Source organism: Gymnoscopelus braueri, assembly GCF_963280865.1.
Source record: "Gymnoscopelus braueri genome assembly, contig: SCAFFOLD_77, whole genome shotgun sequence".
Lineage (NCBI taxonomy): Eukaryota > Metazoa > Chordata > Actinopteri > Myctophiformes > Myctophidae > Gymnoscopelus > Gymnoscopelus braueri.
The window spans coordinates 48,678-62,598 of record NW_027660461.1 but is presented as its reverse complement, the minus strand read 5'-3'; the positions used below and the strand labels follow the sequence as shown (position 1 = coordinate 62,598).

The 13,921-nt window shown below is 40.0% G+C and overlaps 1 protein-coding gene across 1 annotated transcript in view; it reads right to left on the bottom strand.

Moving 5' to 3' along the window:
* Positions 1 to 4,023, bottom strand: part of LOC308081541 (uncharacterized protein) — a gene marked incomplete at its 5' end in the record, with an annotated part of 76,287 nt that extends 72,264 nt beyond the window's left edge. Inside the window, one exon of the mRNA XM_080457908.1 lies at positions 3,854 to 4,023. Coding sequence (XP_080314034.1) covers positions 3,854 to 4,023 — 170 coding nt within the window. The remainder of the gene's footprint in view (positions 1 to 3,853) is intronic.
* Positions 4,024 to 13,921: the final 9,898 nt, after the last annotated feature.

The window sequence follows — 13,921 nt, the reverse complement described above, 5'->3', positions numbered from 1 at the left end:
AAAATCTTTATTTAAAAAGCGTATAAAACAGTGCGATCTATACCATTACATTAAACTCTTGAGGGAAACATGGTTAGCCTATATGAACCGCTGAAGCCACTGTCTAATTACGTGACTATCTCCATTGTCCAAAACACATGGATATCTCTTGACAAACCAATATTATTATTATTCATAATAATAATATTCACATTATTGTCTGAGCGTAAAGTGTCTCCTTCTATCAGCTGTCCACGCTGACAAAAGCGTCTCCTCTCCTCCTCCCTGTCAGCGCAACAAGTGAACACATCTCTATGTTCCACAAATGTGCTCATTCCTGCTCTACTCCTGCGCTAAATATCTGATCTACAAACATAAAACAGTCGCTGCCTGACAGATGCTTGTAGATCTGATCTTTTTCCGCCGCTTTGCAGTGAAGTGGGTTGCCAAATTTTGCGAGAGAAATAAGCAGTCAGGTCTATGAAAATGTTACTACATGCGTTGTGCCCTGAGAAAACAGTGAGGCATGAAGCAGTGTATTTCTGTCTGTCTCCTAAATGTCATCATGATTTGTGATTTGATGTGTGAGTCCTTTTTATTATTAACGTTTATTTGACAAGGACAATACAAAAACGAGTCAAGTTATAAAAACATGAAACCATTGAAATGGGGTTTATAGCCGAGGCTAATTTGCAAACTCCAGTCCCTGGTTAGACCTTTCTATATAAATATTTACCTAATAAAAAATCATTTACAAAAGGACATGCATGAAGCTCTAATCTAAACAAGTATGAAAAGGTATTTATATCTGCAAAGTAACTAAAGTTTTCAAATAATTGTAGTGGAGTAAAAGTACAAGATTTGCCTCTGAGCTGTAGTGGAGTAGAAAATTATTACCATTATAATGTAATTATATATATATAATTATAATAATAATAATAATAATAGAAAGACGTGAAAAACAAGCCCAAAGTCGCTTATAATAAGCAGACATGGCAACATAGACTCGCTGCGCAGCAGTTCTCTGCTCGTCTACGGGCCGCTCTGCGGGGGGTCTCGAGGTGTCAGCTGCTCTTCCCTGGGGGAGAGCGGGTGAGAGCGGTCAAATTAGCTGAGAGAGATGAAGCAGGGACCCCCACCACATATTGTATAGATGAGAGAGAGATGAAGCAGGGACCCCCACTACATATTGTATAGATCATTTAACAATGAAACCGAACAAAGAGTCATTAATTTAACATGCATAATAAAGATAAGATACATAAAAAGTATCTGTGGAGAAAAGTTGTATGCAGATCAAGCAATAATGGTTAATTATTGTTTTTGATCAACTCAACACATACAATGCCTAACTGACAATTAGTCTATGAGCCAGAACCCCAAAATTGAGCCATGATTATCAAATGGGTGGGCAAATCCAGGTTTGATTTTCTTGACTAGCTGTACATCTCTAGTTTACATTTTGGCAAGATAACCATTACAGACTAGTAGTTTAGTGGTAGTTATCATGATAACCATTACAGACTAGTAGTTTAGTGGTAGTTATCATGATAACCATTACAGACTAGTAGCTTAGTGGTAGTTATCATGATAACCATTACAGACTACCAGCTTAGTGGTAGTTATCATGATAACCATTACAGACTAGTAGCTTAGTGGTAGTTATCATGATAACCATTACAGACTACCAGCTTAGTGGTAGTTATCATGATAACCATTGCATACTAGTAGCTTAGTGGTAGTTATCATGATAACCATTACAGACTAGTAGCTTAGTGGTAGTTATCATGATAACCATTACAGACTAGTAGTTTAGTGGTAGTTATCATGATAACCATTACAGACTAGTAGTTTAGTGGTAGTTATCATGATAACCATTACAGACTAGTAGTTTAGTGGTAGTTATCATGATAACCATTACAGACTAGTAGTTTAGTGGTAGTTATCATGATAACCATTACAGACTAGTAGCTTAGTGGTAGTTATCATGATAACCATTACAGACTACCAGCTTAGTGGTAGTTATCATGATAACCATTACAGACTAGTAGCTTAGTGGTAGTTATCATGATAACCATTACAGACTACCAGCTTAGTGGTAGTTATCATGATAACCATTGCATACTAGTAGCTTAGTGGTAGTTATCATGATAACCATTACAGACTAGTAGCTTAGTGGTAGTTATCATGATAACCATTGCATACTAGTAGCTTAGTGGTAGTTATCATGATAACCATTTGTTACGGTCTACACACAGTAATACAATAAACCAATGGCTCGAAGTGGAGACCCTAACATAAAATGGACACCGAACAATTTGCAAAGATTTAAATCATTTTATTACTTCCCACAATGGAAATAAGGAACAAACAATATGAGAAATACTTTACCAAACTGAAGGAACCAAAAGGAGGCCTGGAGATGCCGGCAAACTAAATAGTTTGCCGAAGCTGCTCCCCCCTCCCTACCTAACAAAATAGTACTACTAAACTAAAAACTAAACGAAAACAGGGAACTGCCGGCCATCTCCAGGCCAAACTAAAGTTAACAAACTAACTTAAAGAAAAGGCTTTTAGCCAGAACAACAAGGTGTGGGAACTGAAGTGTTGCTGGGTCTGTGTCTCCAGAAGGACTGAAGCTAGCTGGCTTTATAGTGCCTTGATTGGGGCGGCACGCCGCGGCAGCAATCACAGATCAGCTGCAGGTGTGCCAGCCTGAGTGAGAGGAGAGACAGTGGGGTTTAGTGAATGGTTGAGTCAGTGATTGAGTGAATAATACATGTCATGGCCACACGCAACACCATTGCAGACTAGTAGCTTAGTGGTAGTTATCATGTGTTGAATATGTGGAGAAGTAGCATTTAGAGGTGTGATGTTTCCCCCTAGTGGATCTTAAAGGTACCGCGCCTCTGTTATTGACGGTGGTTCAACCATTAAACCACTGGTTCTCAATGTCAGGTCCGGGGACCCCCAGGGGTCCAAATGGACCTTTACAGGTCTGTAACTCTGAGAGTACAAATGGAAGGATTAAATTAACACCTTTTCAGTTTAAATTGGGGTCCCAGAGATGAAACATGTTATCAAACTGGGGTAATGAGAATCACTGCCTTAAACCTATGTTGTGCGGCATCTTTTATGCCTCATCATGGCCAAGGGCGCCGAGATACTGCGGGTGCCTTGGGGCTAAAGCACCCAGGCGAAATGACGAGCACCCAGTGGGTGAGGGGGGCGAGGGGGGCGCACAGCCGCGCGCTCATACTCGCAGCACGCTCCCATTTGTTTATGTTTTGCCGGCTCCAAGCTTTGTCTTCACCTAGCAGGTAATTAAACCGAATTAAAGTTAAAAAAAAAACCCCCAAAAGTAAAATATCTGCCCAGAAAGCGAAAATGTTCGCACGCACGGGACGCGCGCGTGCGTGAGTGCCAGGTAGCGCACCCAATAGAGCTGACAAATATCGGCGCCCCTGCTCATGGCTAATCCTTCTTCTTTATTTAAAATGTAAAATATTTTGCATTTTAAAATAGTGAAATTAGCAGGCTATTTTCACCATTCAAAAATATATAATAATCATAAGACGTCACTAAAATAGGGTCCAATATGTCATAAGTTATAATGTGTCACAATATGTCATAATATGTACATTAAATTACAAGTTTAAATGTCTTCCCAATGTTTTCAGGATACTGGTAAACTTCCATGTGTTTCTGCTCGACCACAAAGATTCTGACACACACACACACACACGCACACGCACGCACGCACGCACGCACGCACGCACGCACGCACGCACGCACGCACGCACGCACGCACGCACACACACACACACACACACACACACACACACACACACACACAGGTAAGAGGGGTGCAGACAGTGACTGGCCCTCGGCAGAGTGGTTGAGGGGCGGTACCTTCCTGAGGGGCGGTACCTTCATGAGGGGCGGTACTTTCCTGAGGGGCGGTACCTTCATGAGGGGCGGTACCTTCATGAGGGGCGGTACCTTCATGAGGGGCGGTACCCTCCTGAGGGGCGGTACCTTCATGAGGGGCGGTACCCTCCTGCATTCCTCCTCAATCAGCTCTCAAATGATGACTGCTGTGTCTAATCACCAAGAGATAATAATTAGAATAATAATAATTAGAATAATAATACATTGGATTTATATTTGCACTTACATTACATTTGAAACAAATGTCAAAGTGCTTACAGTACAGAATAATAACCTAGGAGGGCGTACAGACAGACAGCCTGTGGAGCTCCTCTTATTAGCTGGTCAGGGAGTGAGTTCCACAGCGGAGGGGCTGGGTCATGGGGGGGGGCTGGGTCATGGGGGGGAGGGGGGGGGGGGGGGGTGTTAGTGTCTACAGAGCGGAGGTTTGTGGCAGCTGCTTGAGGTAAGGAGGAGGGAATTTTTGTTGTTGTCTATTTTCTTATACTTTATGATCCGTTTTTATTTATTTCATGTATTGATTTGTGTTTGTTTTTTGTCTTTAGACACTAATAAATTGCATGTAATTGTATGTAAACGGCAGTGGTGGAAAGTAACGAAGTACATTTACTTAAAGTACTGTACAGTACGATTTTGAGGTATTTGTACTTTGCTTGAGTATTTCCAATTTCCAATACTTTTACTTCTACTCCACTACATCTCAGAGGCAAATATTGTACTTTTACTCCACTACATTTATTTGAAAACTTTAGTTACTAGTTACTGTTCAGATATAAATTATGATATAATGAAACATACATTAACCCTATTTTATACCTAGGCTATTTGAAAATAGCCGATCTACAAGCTCACAACGTGATGCGACGTGTTGTGAGCTATTTGTGAGTTGTGAGCTATTTTCAAATATTTTGTACTTCTACTTTTGGTACTTTAAGTACATTTTGATGCCAATACTTTTGCACTTTTACTCAAGTAAATTTAGAATTCTGGACTTTTACTTGTAACAGAGTATTTTTATATTACAGTATTGGTACTTTTACTTAAGTAAAGAATTTGAGTACTTTTTCCACCACTGGTAAACGGTGAGGTTCTCGTAAAAAGCCCTCTCAGGGTTTCTCACCTCACCAGCACCAACAATATTTCTGTCATCTTTCCTGGGAAAGAAGTAGGCCTAGTATATGTATACTATGTACATGTGTGTATGATTCCTGTTGTGCAAAATCAATACATCAAATCAAGTTACCGTGGATGCATTGATGGATTAACAGGGAGTATTTTTTCCAGGAGGAGATGACACTCAGCCTGGGCCATAAACGCTGAAGCTCAACCTCAGGCGCTCTCTCTCTCTCTCTCTCTCTCTCTCGCTCTCTCTCTCTCTCTCGCTCTCTCTCTCTCTCTCTCTCTCTCTCTCTCTCTCTCTCTCTCTCTCTCTCTCGCTCTCTCTCTCTCTCTCTCTCTCTCTCTCTCTCTCTCTCTCTGGGAGGCTGTCTGACTGTTGGCCGGTAAGATACACACTCCACTCTTTTACAAACATATTGAAAATGTGTTAATAATAGCATCACAATAATTTTAACATTTTATACTTTGGGCTATTCAAAAATAGCAGATCCACAAGATCTGCTATTTTTGAAAAATCGTGAACATTTGTGCATTTGAATATATATATATTTTTAAGCGAACATTTGTTGCTCAAATCTTTGCTTCTGGGGGGTCCCTGGAACAAAATATTTGAGATGGGGGTCCGCGGCCAAATACATATCATTTTGGGGATCCTTGGCATGAAAAAGTTTGAGAACCACTGCTCTAATGCAGGGAACTTCAACGTGTTTCAGGCCAAGCTTTTCTCTCTCAAGCCTTATAGCTGAGAGAGTTATGAAGCAGGGACCCCCCTCTACATATTGTTATGAAGCAGAGACCCTCCTCTACATATTGTTATGAAGCAGGACCCCTCCTCTACATATCGTTATGAAGCAGAGACCCTCCTCTACATATTGTTATGAAGCAGAGACCCTCCTCTACATATTGTTATGAAGCAGAGACCCTCCTCTACATATTGTTATGAAGCAGGGACCCTCCTCTACATATCGTTATGAAGCAGAGACCCTCCTCTACATATTGTTATGAAGCAGAGACCCTCCTCTACATATCGTTATGAAGCAGGGACCCTCCTCTACATATTGTTATGAAGCAGAGACCCTCCTCTACATATTGTTATGAAGCAGAGACCCTCCTCTACATATTGTTATGAAGCAGAGACCCTCCTCTACATATTGTTATGAAGCAGAGACCCTCCTCTACATATTGTTATGAAGCAGGGACCCCCCTCTACATATTGTTATGAAGCAGAGACCCTCCTCTACATATTGTTATGAAGCAGAGACCCTCCTCTACATATCGTTATGAAGCAGGGACCCTCCTCTACATATTGTTATGAAGCAGAGACCCTCCTCTACATATTGTTATGAAGCAGGGACCCTCCTCTACATATTGTTATGAAGCAGGGACCCCCCTCTACATATTGTTACAAATTGGGTTGTAGAATAAACGTTTTCTCATAGACTTGTTAGACAGCGCTGTCATCCGTGTTGGATTCATGTTAATGTGTATTTTCAGACGTTGAACCACATAAAACGTCAATAATGAGTAGACTTGACCTTTGACCTGGGTCTGCTCATTGTTTTCACTCTACACCAAACCTCTTTGCCGAAAATAGCACAAGTAGAGATGAGCTTGTAGATCTGCTTTTTTTGGCGAATGATCCCCTCAGAATATGGACGCTATAGGGTTCGAGTGGATGCATTATACTGTCAGGCACCTCTTATCTCCGTATTTTAACTTTTTTCGTAAATAAATGCCATAGCCTACTTCACCATTCTATGTCACACAAAAGTAGCAAACATAGCAGATCTACGAACACGTTTTGAGCTTGTAGATCTGCTATTTTTGCTACTTTTGAATTGGAATACTGAGTCTTTTTTTTTAATATCTTTTTATTTGGAATCCTGAAAAGTAACATGTTTATTTAATTTCAAATGCATTTAGTTATACTTATGTTAACTTTATGAACTTAAATACAAATACATTGGACATAAAAAAAAGACAATACAATTTTAATACTAGTCATTAAGCTACTGATATAGACTGAAGTCATTAAAGCGGGTTATTAAAGCATTAAGTGAAGGTGGGGGCCGCGTGTGGCCCCCGGGCCGCCAGTTGCCCATGTATGGCCTAAAATATTTGACAAACTCGAGCATCAGCTGGGGCGACTTTTTAACACTCAGAGGAGCATTTTCAACCTTACGTTCATATAATTGCTCCTCACCAATTAATGCTCATTATAACATGGTACCAGTTTGTATCTACTCGATCTGTGTCTCAATGGAGGGCTGTGGGCATTAGGGAATCTAAGGTTAATAGAAACGGTAGGCTTTATATTGTTGTAAAGTTAGCATGCTGAAACAGAAGCCATTTGTTCTTGCATCTGAGACGCAGAGCCAGTAGACACACAAATGGTGCCATTATTATAATGAGCATTAACCCTTGCATTGTGTCAGAAACCTGCCGACACTTTTGGTGTTAGCGGGTCAAATTTGACCCGTGATTTAACCCAAGATACTCAAAAAATAACAACTTATTTCCCCCACCCCATACTGTAGCTGACTTGTTATGCATTCATATCCATGTAAACACTTTTTAAAATACTATTTTAGGTTAGGGTTAGGTTCTTTCAATATAACTCGTTTTCAATTATAAAATTCACTCATTACATTTCCTATAATGAAGACAATGGATAATGATGTTATCCGGCTATAATAGACTAATATTAGAACAAACTTCCAAAAATAAAATACCTATTTAAACATTGTTAATAGGGTATAGTATTAGGCACTATCACCAGGCCTTCACCTTTTCAGTCTAGCGTTCTTTTTATGTATATACATTTTGTGTTTGTTTTGTTGAATGCATGTTTTTATATTCAATTAATACCATAATCAATTTTAAACATGTTTTTAAATGTACAAATAGAGCTACACATTTCTAAATAATTTTCACAGCTATTCCATATGTTTGTCGCTTTTGCAGATGCACATTGCTTTTTCATATTTGTTTTGAATCTGGACCTATAGTTGTTTTAAGCATATTTGCTCCCCTCAACCCAATACCGGCTCTCTTTAGCTTCAAACAGCCGCTGAATGCAGAAAGGGAGTTTATTGTCGTGTGCGTTGCATGCTATTAGCACAGTTTGTAGGTAAACTAGATAAGACTTGTGGAGCTTCGCCCCTAGGCTACGGGATAGCCTACTCTCTCTCCCTTGACCTGAGAACTTTGGCCTCTGTGGACATCTTCAAAAGACTGTTGAAGAAGTCATCTGTTCAGACAGGCTTTCACATACTGTAGCGCCCTGTGTTTACAGCTCTGTGTGTCACAGACACCTCCCTTATCCTGAGTTTGTTTGTTTGCTTTCTTTGACTCCTTTTTGGTTGAAATGCTAAATGGCGATTTGTTTTATTCTGTTTTAGATGTATTGATATTGATATTTTTTGATGTGCTTGTGAAGCAAAAGAGTGCCTTGGATTTATTTTCTTTGCAAGTCTGCAATCCACACCATTTGGGAGTTAAGCAGCACTTAAACAGCAACGTTTTGGATGCTTGTGTGTCTAGCAATGTCTGCGAAAGGTGCTCTACAACAAAAGATCCACTTACTCACTATCAATAAGAATGTTGTCCAAATTTGGTATTTGTATATTTTACTGTATATATTTAAATGTTTGGAGTCATAGAAATCTTACTAGTAGTAATATATGTTTTTTTTATAGTTAAAAACTGAACATATCTATCTTTCCATATACTTTTCAGCTGCATTCATCTCCATTCATTAAATATTCCCAGAAATGGCAGATCATCTCATATTGGAAACTCTGGAGGGTCTGACAGACGAGGACTTTAAGCGGTTCCAGAGCCACCTGAAAATCTCAAAGGACCATCTGCAGGATGCTGACGAGAGGGACACAGTGGGCCTCGTGGTGCAGGATGCAGACAAGAGGGACACAGTGGGCCTCATGGTGCAGGATGCAGACAAGAAGAGGGACACAGTGGGCCTCATGGTGCAGGATGCTGACATGAAGAGGGACACAGTGGGCCTCATGGTGCAGGATGCTGACATGAAGAGGGACACAGTGGGCCTCATGGTGCAGGATGCTGACATGAAGAGGGACACAGTGGGCCTCATGGTGCAGGATGCAGACATGAAGAGGGACACAGTGGGCCTCATGGTGCAGGATGCAGACAAGAAGAGGGACACAGTGGGCCTCATGGTGCAGGATGCTGACATGAAGAGGGACACAGTGGGCCTCATGGTGCAGGATGCAGACAAGAAGAGGGACACAGTGGGCCTCATGGTGCAGGATGCAGACAAGAAGAGAGACACCAAGAGAGACACCAAGAGGGACACCATTGGCCGCATGGTGCAGGTCTACAGCTCTGCTGAAGCTGTGAAGATCACAGAGGACATTCTGAGGAAAATCACCAGGAAGGATCTAGCAGACAAGCTTTCAAAGAAATGGTCAAGATTCAAAGGTAATGCATTGATTGATTGAAAATGTTATTAGGCAAAAAAAAAAAAAAACATCACAATTACATTTATAATACTTTGTCTAAAAGGTCCGTCCAAAAAAGTCCTTGCGGTCTTGTTTCCGTTGAGGTCCTTGGTATTCATTTCATAGACATGTATAGTATTAACCAAACGGTTCAATTTTCAACACAAAAATAGATGCCGAGATGAAAAGATGGAGGTCACACTACTGTATAATATAAAACACTCTCCTAGTATCGCAATCTTTATCGTCTCCGCCAGACCGAAGGCGTGGCCGAGACTATGTTTGTGTCTGTGTGGGTGTGTCCATCCGTGATCCATCTGTGAGCAGCTAATCTTCGGCACTGTTGTAACGATTGGCGTGAAACTTTGCATGCCCACTCCCTGGAGGCCAAGTTACAAACACATTTCGGCCTGTTATAACGCCACTAGGAGGCAAGTTTTGCAAAACAAATTTTTGACATTACTCCTATAGATTTAAACGGGACCGTACCTATGTACCCCAGGTTCTATGTTCCCCAGGTTCTATGTTCCCCTGCCCCCCCAAAAAAAGGTTCTATGTTCCCCAGGTTCTATGTTCCCCGCTCAACCAAAAAAGGGTTCTATGTTCCCCACTCATCCAAAAAAAGTGTCCACCGCCGTCCTATATGTAACACAGACCAAGTACATTTTTTTATACTCTTTTATCATGACCATTAGTGCAAACCAATTATATGAAGATAGGTTGAAAATTGGTGATGGCCCGGACGGCTGGCGTGGCGGTCCGGGCACAGCGGGTTCGACTCCCGATCCCGACGGACTTTGCTGCGTGTCACTTCCATCTCTCTCTCCCCATTTCCTCTCAGACTACTGTATACTATCTAATACAGATAAAGCCAAAAACAATTATATAAAAAAAAAATCTTAATGTAACAAATTATTACGTTATTATATTATGCAAAAACCCGTTATTGCGCTATCGCTCATGATTTCATTACATTATGAGCTTTTATTACATTTAGTTTATTATATTATGAACTGTTATTACGCCGTTATTACATTATGAGTTGCTACAAGGTGCTCTATATCACCAAGATGGCCGCCAGGGGAAAGGGGCGGGCAAGTTTCTGATAGTAATTTCTCCCCATTATGTTCAGTTGTGTGTGTTCAGAGATGTTATTAATAATTGGAAATTAGAAATGTATCTTTCCTGCATTTTTGGGTGAGCGGGGAACACAGAACCTTTTTTTTGTTAATGGGGAACATAGAACCTTTTTTGGGGTAAACGGGGAACATAGAACCCAGGGAACATAGAACCTTTTTTGGTAAGTGGGGAACATAGAACCTTTTTTTGCGGGGAACATAGAACCTGGGGAACATAGAACCTGGGGAACATAGATACGGTCCCGATTTAAACAACCTGCTCAGGGAGTCAGGGACTAATGATGAAAATTAGCTCAACGCTAACGGTGGAAAGGGAAATGTTGAAGTGCATTGTCCTTTGGTAAATGAATAAAACATACTGTAGCCTACTGATGCATTATGTATAGTTCTTATATATTTTATATTATATATATATATATATATATATATATATATATATATATATATATATATATATATATATATATATATATATATATATATATATATATATGTCATGTTCTTGTCTTATTGATACTGTGTGATATAAAATTGTTGTCTTTTGTATTGTTGTTGTTTCTGTGTGGACTCCAGGCAGACTGAAGACTGGTAAGTACAGTACTTAACAAAACTACTTTCCAACTACTTTCCAACTATTTTTCATAAAATAAGTGTTGAATAGCTCTATATTCTGATAGTAATTATTGCTATAGTGTGTTTGTTCAGTAATAGGGATCTCCGGAGAAAATGTATTTTCAGGTCGGGATACGAATTCTATCCAATCCGGCCTGAAAATCTAGTATGAAAAATTACTTTCGATTAATTGAAAACGTTACACAGTGTAACTTTACCAAAACACTGCTAGAGAGCACGCCCTAAAACCTACATGGAATAAGATGTTAATCCTACTGATTACATTATGAAGCAGCAAAGACATCTGACTGAGTTAACATGTACAATCCATCATTAGTGAATATATGCATGCTTAAACATGTATTGTCTATGATGGATGTGGATATGTACAGGACAATATAATAATAGATAAGTACATACTAAATATAATAATAGTAAAACACCTTGGAGGTGCACTCTATAGAGGCAATTCAACATTAAAGTCCGCTGTGGCTTAAGGGCTTCCAGTAAAAGCTTTACTAGTTAACATTTCGACTAAAACGGCCTTCTTCAGAACGTCTTCTGAAGAAAAGTATTCTGAAGAAGACTGTTTAAGACAACACATTCACAAATAAAGCTTTGACTGAGACCCTTTAAGCCACAGTGTGCAGACTTTAATTTAGAATTGCCTGTGATTTTCGTGGTCTTACATTTACCCTCCAGTGGATGTGCAGGTTTTGTTTTCTTTTAGCCTTGCACTCTCAACATTCAATTTCTTTTTTTTTCAAGTTCCCCACCGAGCTTGTAGATCTGCTATTTTTGAAAAATCGTGAAAATCTGTGCAAATATTTCAATTTATGTTTCTAAAGCAAACATTTTTAACTCAAATTTTTGCTTCTGGGGATTCTACAAATGTCTTCTAAATCCTAACAGTCTTTTGAAAAAACTTATGTTGCTATAATATCAGTGGTTCTCAAACTTTTTCATGCCAAGGACCCCCAAAATGATATGTATTTGGCCACGGACCCCACCTCAAAATATGATATTCCAGGGACCCCAGAAGCAAAGATTTGATTAAGAAATTGTCGCTTTAAAATGATATACATTCAAAGATTTGCACACATTTTCCACGAATTTAAAAAAAATAGCAGATCTACAAGCTCTCGGTGCTGCACTATGAGCTTGTAGATCTGCTATTTTTTTATTACACCAATGTGTTCCCGGTGTTAATGGGTTCATTTATAATCTGATTTGCGTTATGCCAAACCCATTGTTTACATGTGTATAAAATATCATTTACCATGTCTAGCCTCCCTGCCAACCTCTGGTCCAGAGTTGGTCCCTTTGATGAAGATCGGTACCAGAGTTATGAGAGGACGAGACTGGGAATGGAGATACCAGGTTTGATAATAAAAGATAAACAATGTTAGCGACCTTATAGTGAATATTATATATTAGGTACAGTTTGACAGACCAGTATATCACTGCTAGATTAGTGGGTTATTGTTTCCACCAGGCCGAAAAGCATGGCCAAGACTATATTTTGCAACCTGTCTGTCTGTCTGTCCGTCCGTCCGTCCGTCCGTATACAGCTAATCTCCGGCGCCATTGGCTTGGTCGCAGCTAAACTGAGCACACACACTCCCTGGATGCCAATTCAGAACCTCTGGCCCACAATGTTTTTGACAGAACTCCTATAGATTGTGTCCAAACATCACACACATCAGTACACCGGATCTCTAGTCATTAAACGATTTTTGTCACATCTGCCTTTTATAGCGCCACCAGGAGGCCGACTTATGTAAAACACATATAGCCTAGTCATGTGATCAAGACTAATCTGTTTGATTTTCCATACTCCATCCTGATTGGCTAAGATTGACATCTAAAGTTTGCAGGAGTGGCACGTTTCGAACAAAATGCCGCAAATCATGAACGCAGCGTCTGATTGCGATGAAACTTTGCACTGTCTGATTTCTCACATTCCAGCCTGATTGGTGAACTCCGAACGTTGCTGGCCCACACAAACCTATACCGGACATGGCGGAGACCTGTACTCCCAGGACTTTTTCTAGTTGATCATGCTTTGTCTTAAGAGGATATTGGACATAACCCCTCCTGATCAGTACTTCCCTTTATGTGTCTGTGTTTATCAATTTATAGAAATAAGTACATAGCGAGTTTTTTTTAAATTGTATTATTATAATTTTTCTTGAGATCTTGAACATTTGTTGTCATAATTTTCATCAACATTAGAGCACCGAAGTCTGATGTCAGATGATGGCATCATCTGACATCAGACATCATGTCGCTAGAAGGTGCTGTCCCCCTGGGTCTTGGCTTTATTTTTAGTGTTGAAATCCCCATAGGGGGATCTTTTCTGTCAGGGGGGTGCTCTGCATCGTTTATGACATTCATTGATATTTGATACAGCCTGTTTCTGGAGAAAAGGGAATTAAATCTGCCTTAAAAGTCTTAAGAACTACACTTCCGGGTCTGAAATCACTGTCCCCACAGCAGCTTGGGAAATGTAGTCTTTGGGTCGCTTGACTCGTTTCTAGTGTTTATATTGTGTTACTCTTTGGGTAAATGTGTACATTTACACCTTCAGTCGATGCTTCATATCCATATGAGTAAAATCGCTGGGGTGGTGTGTTTATTTTT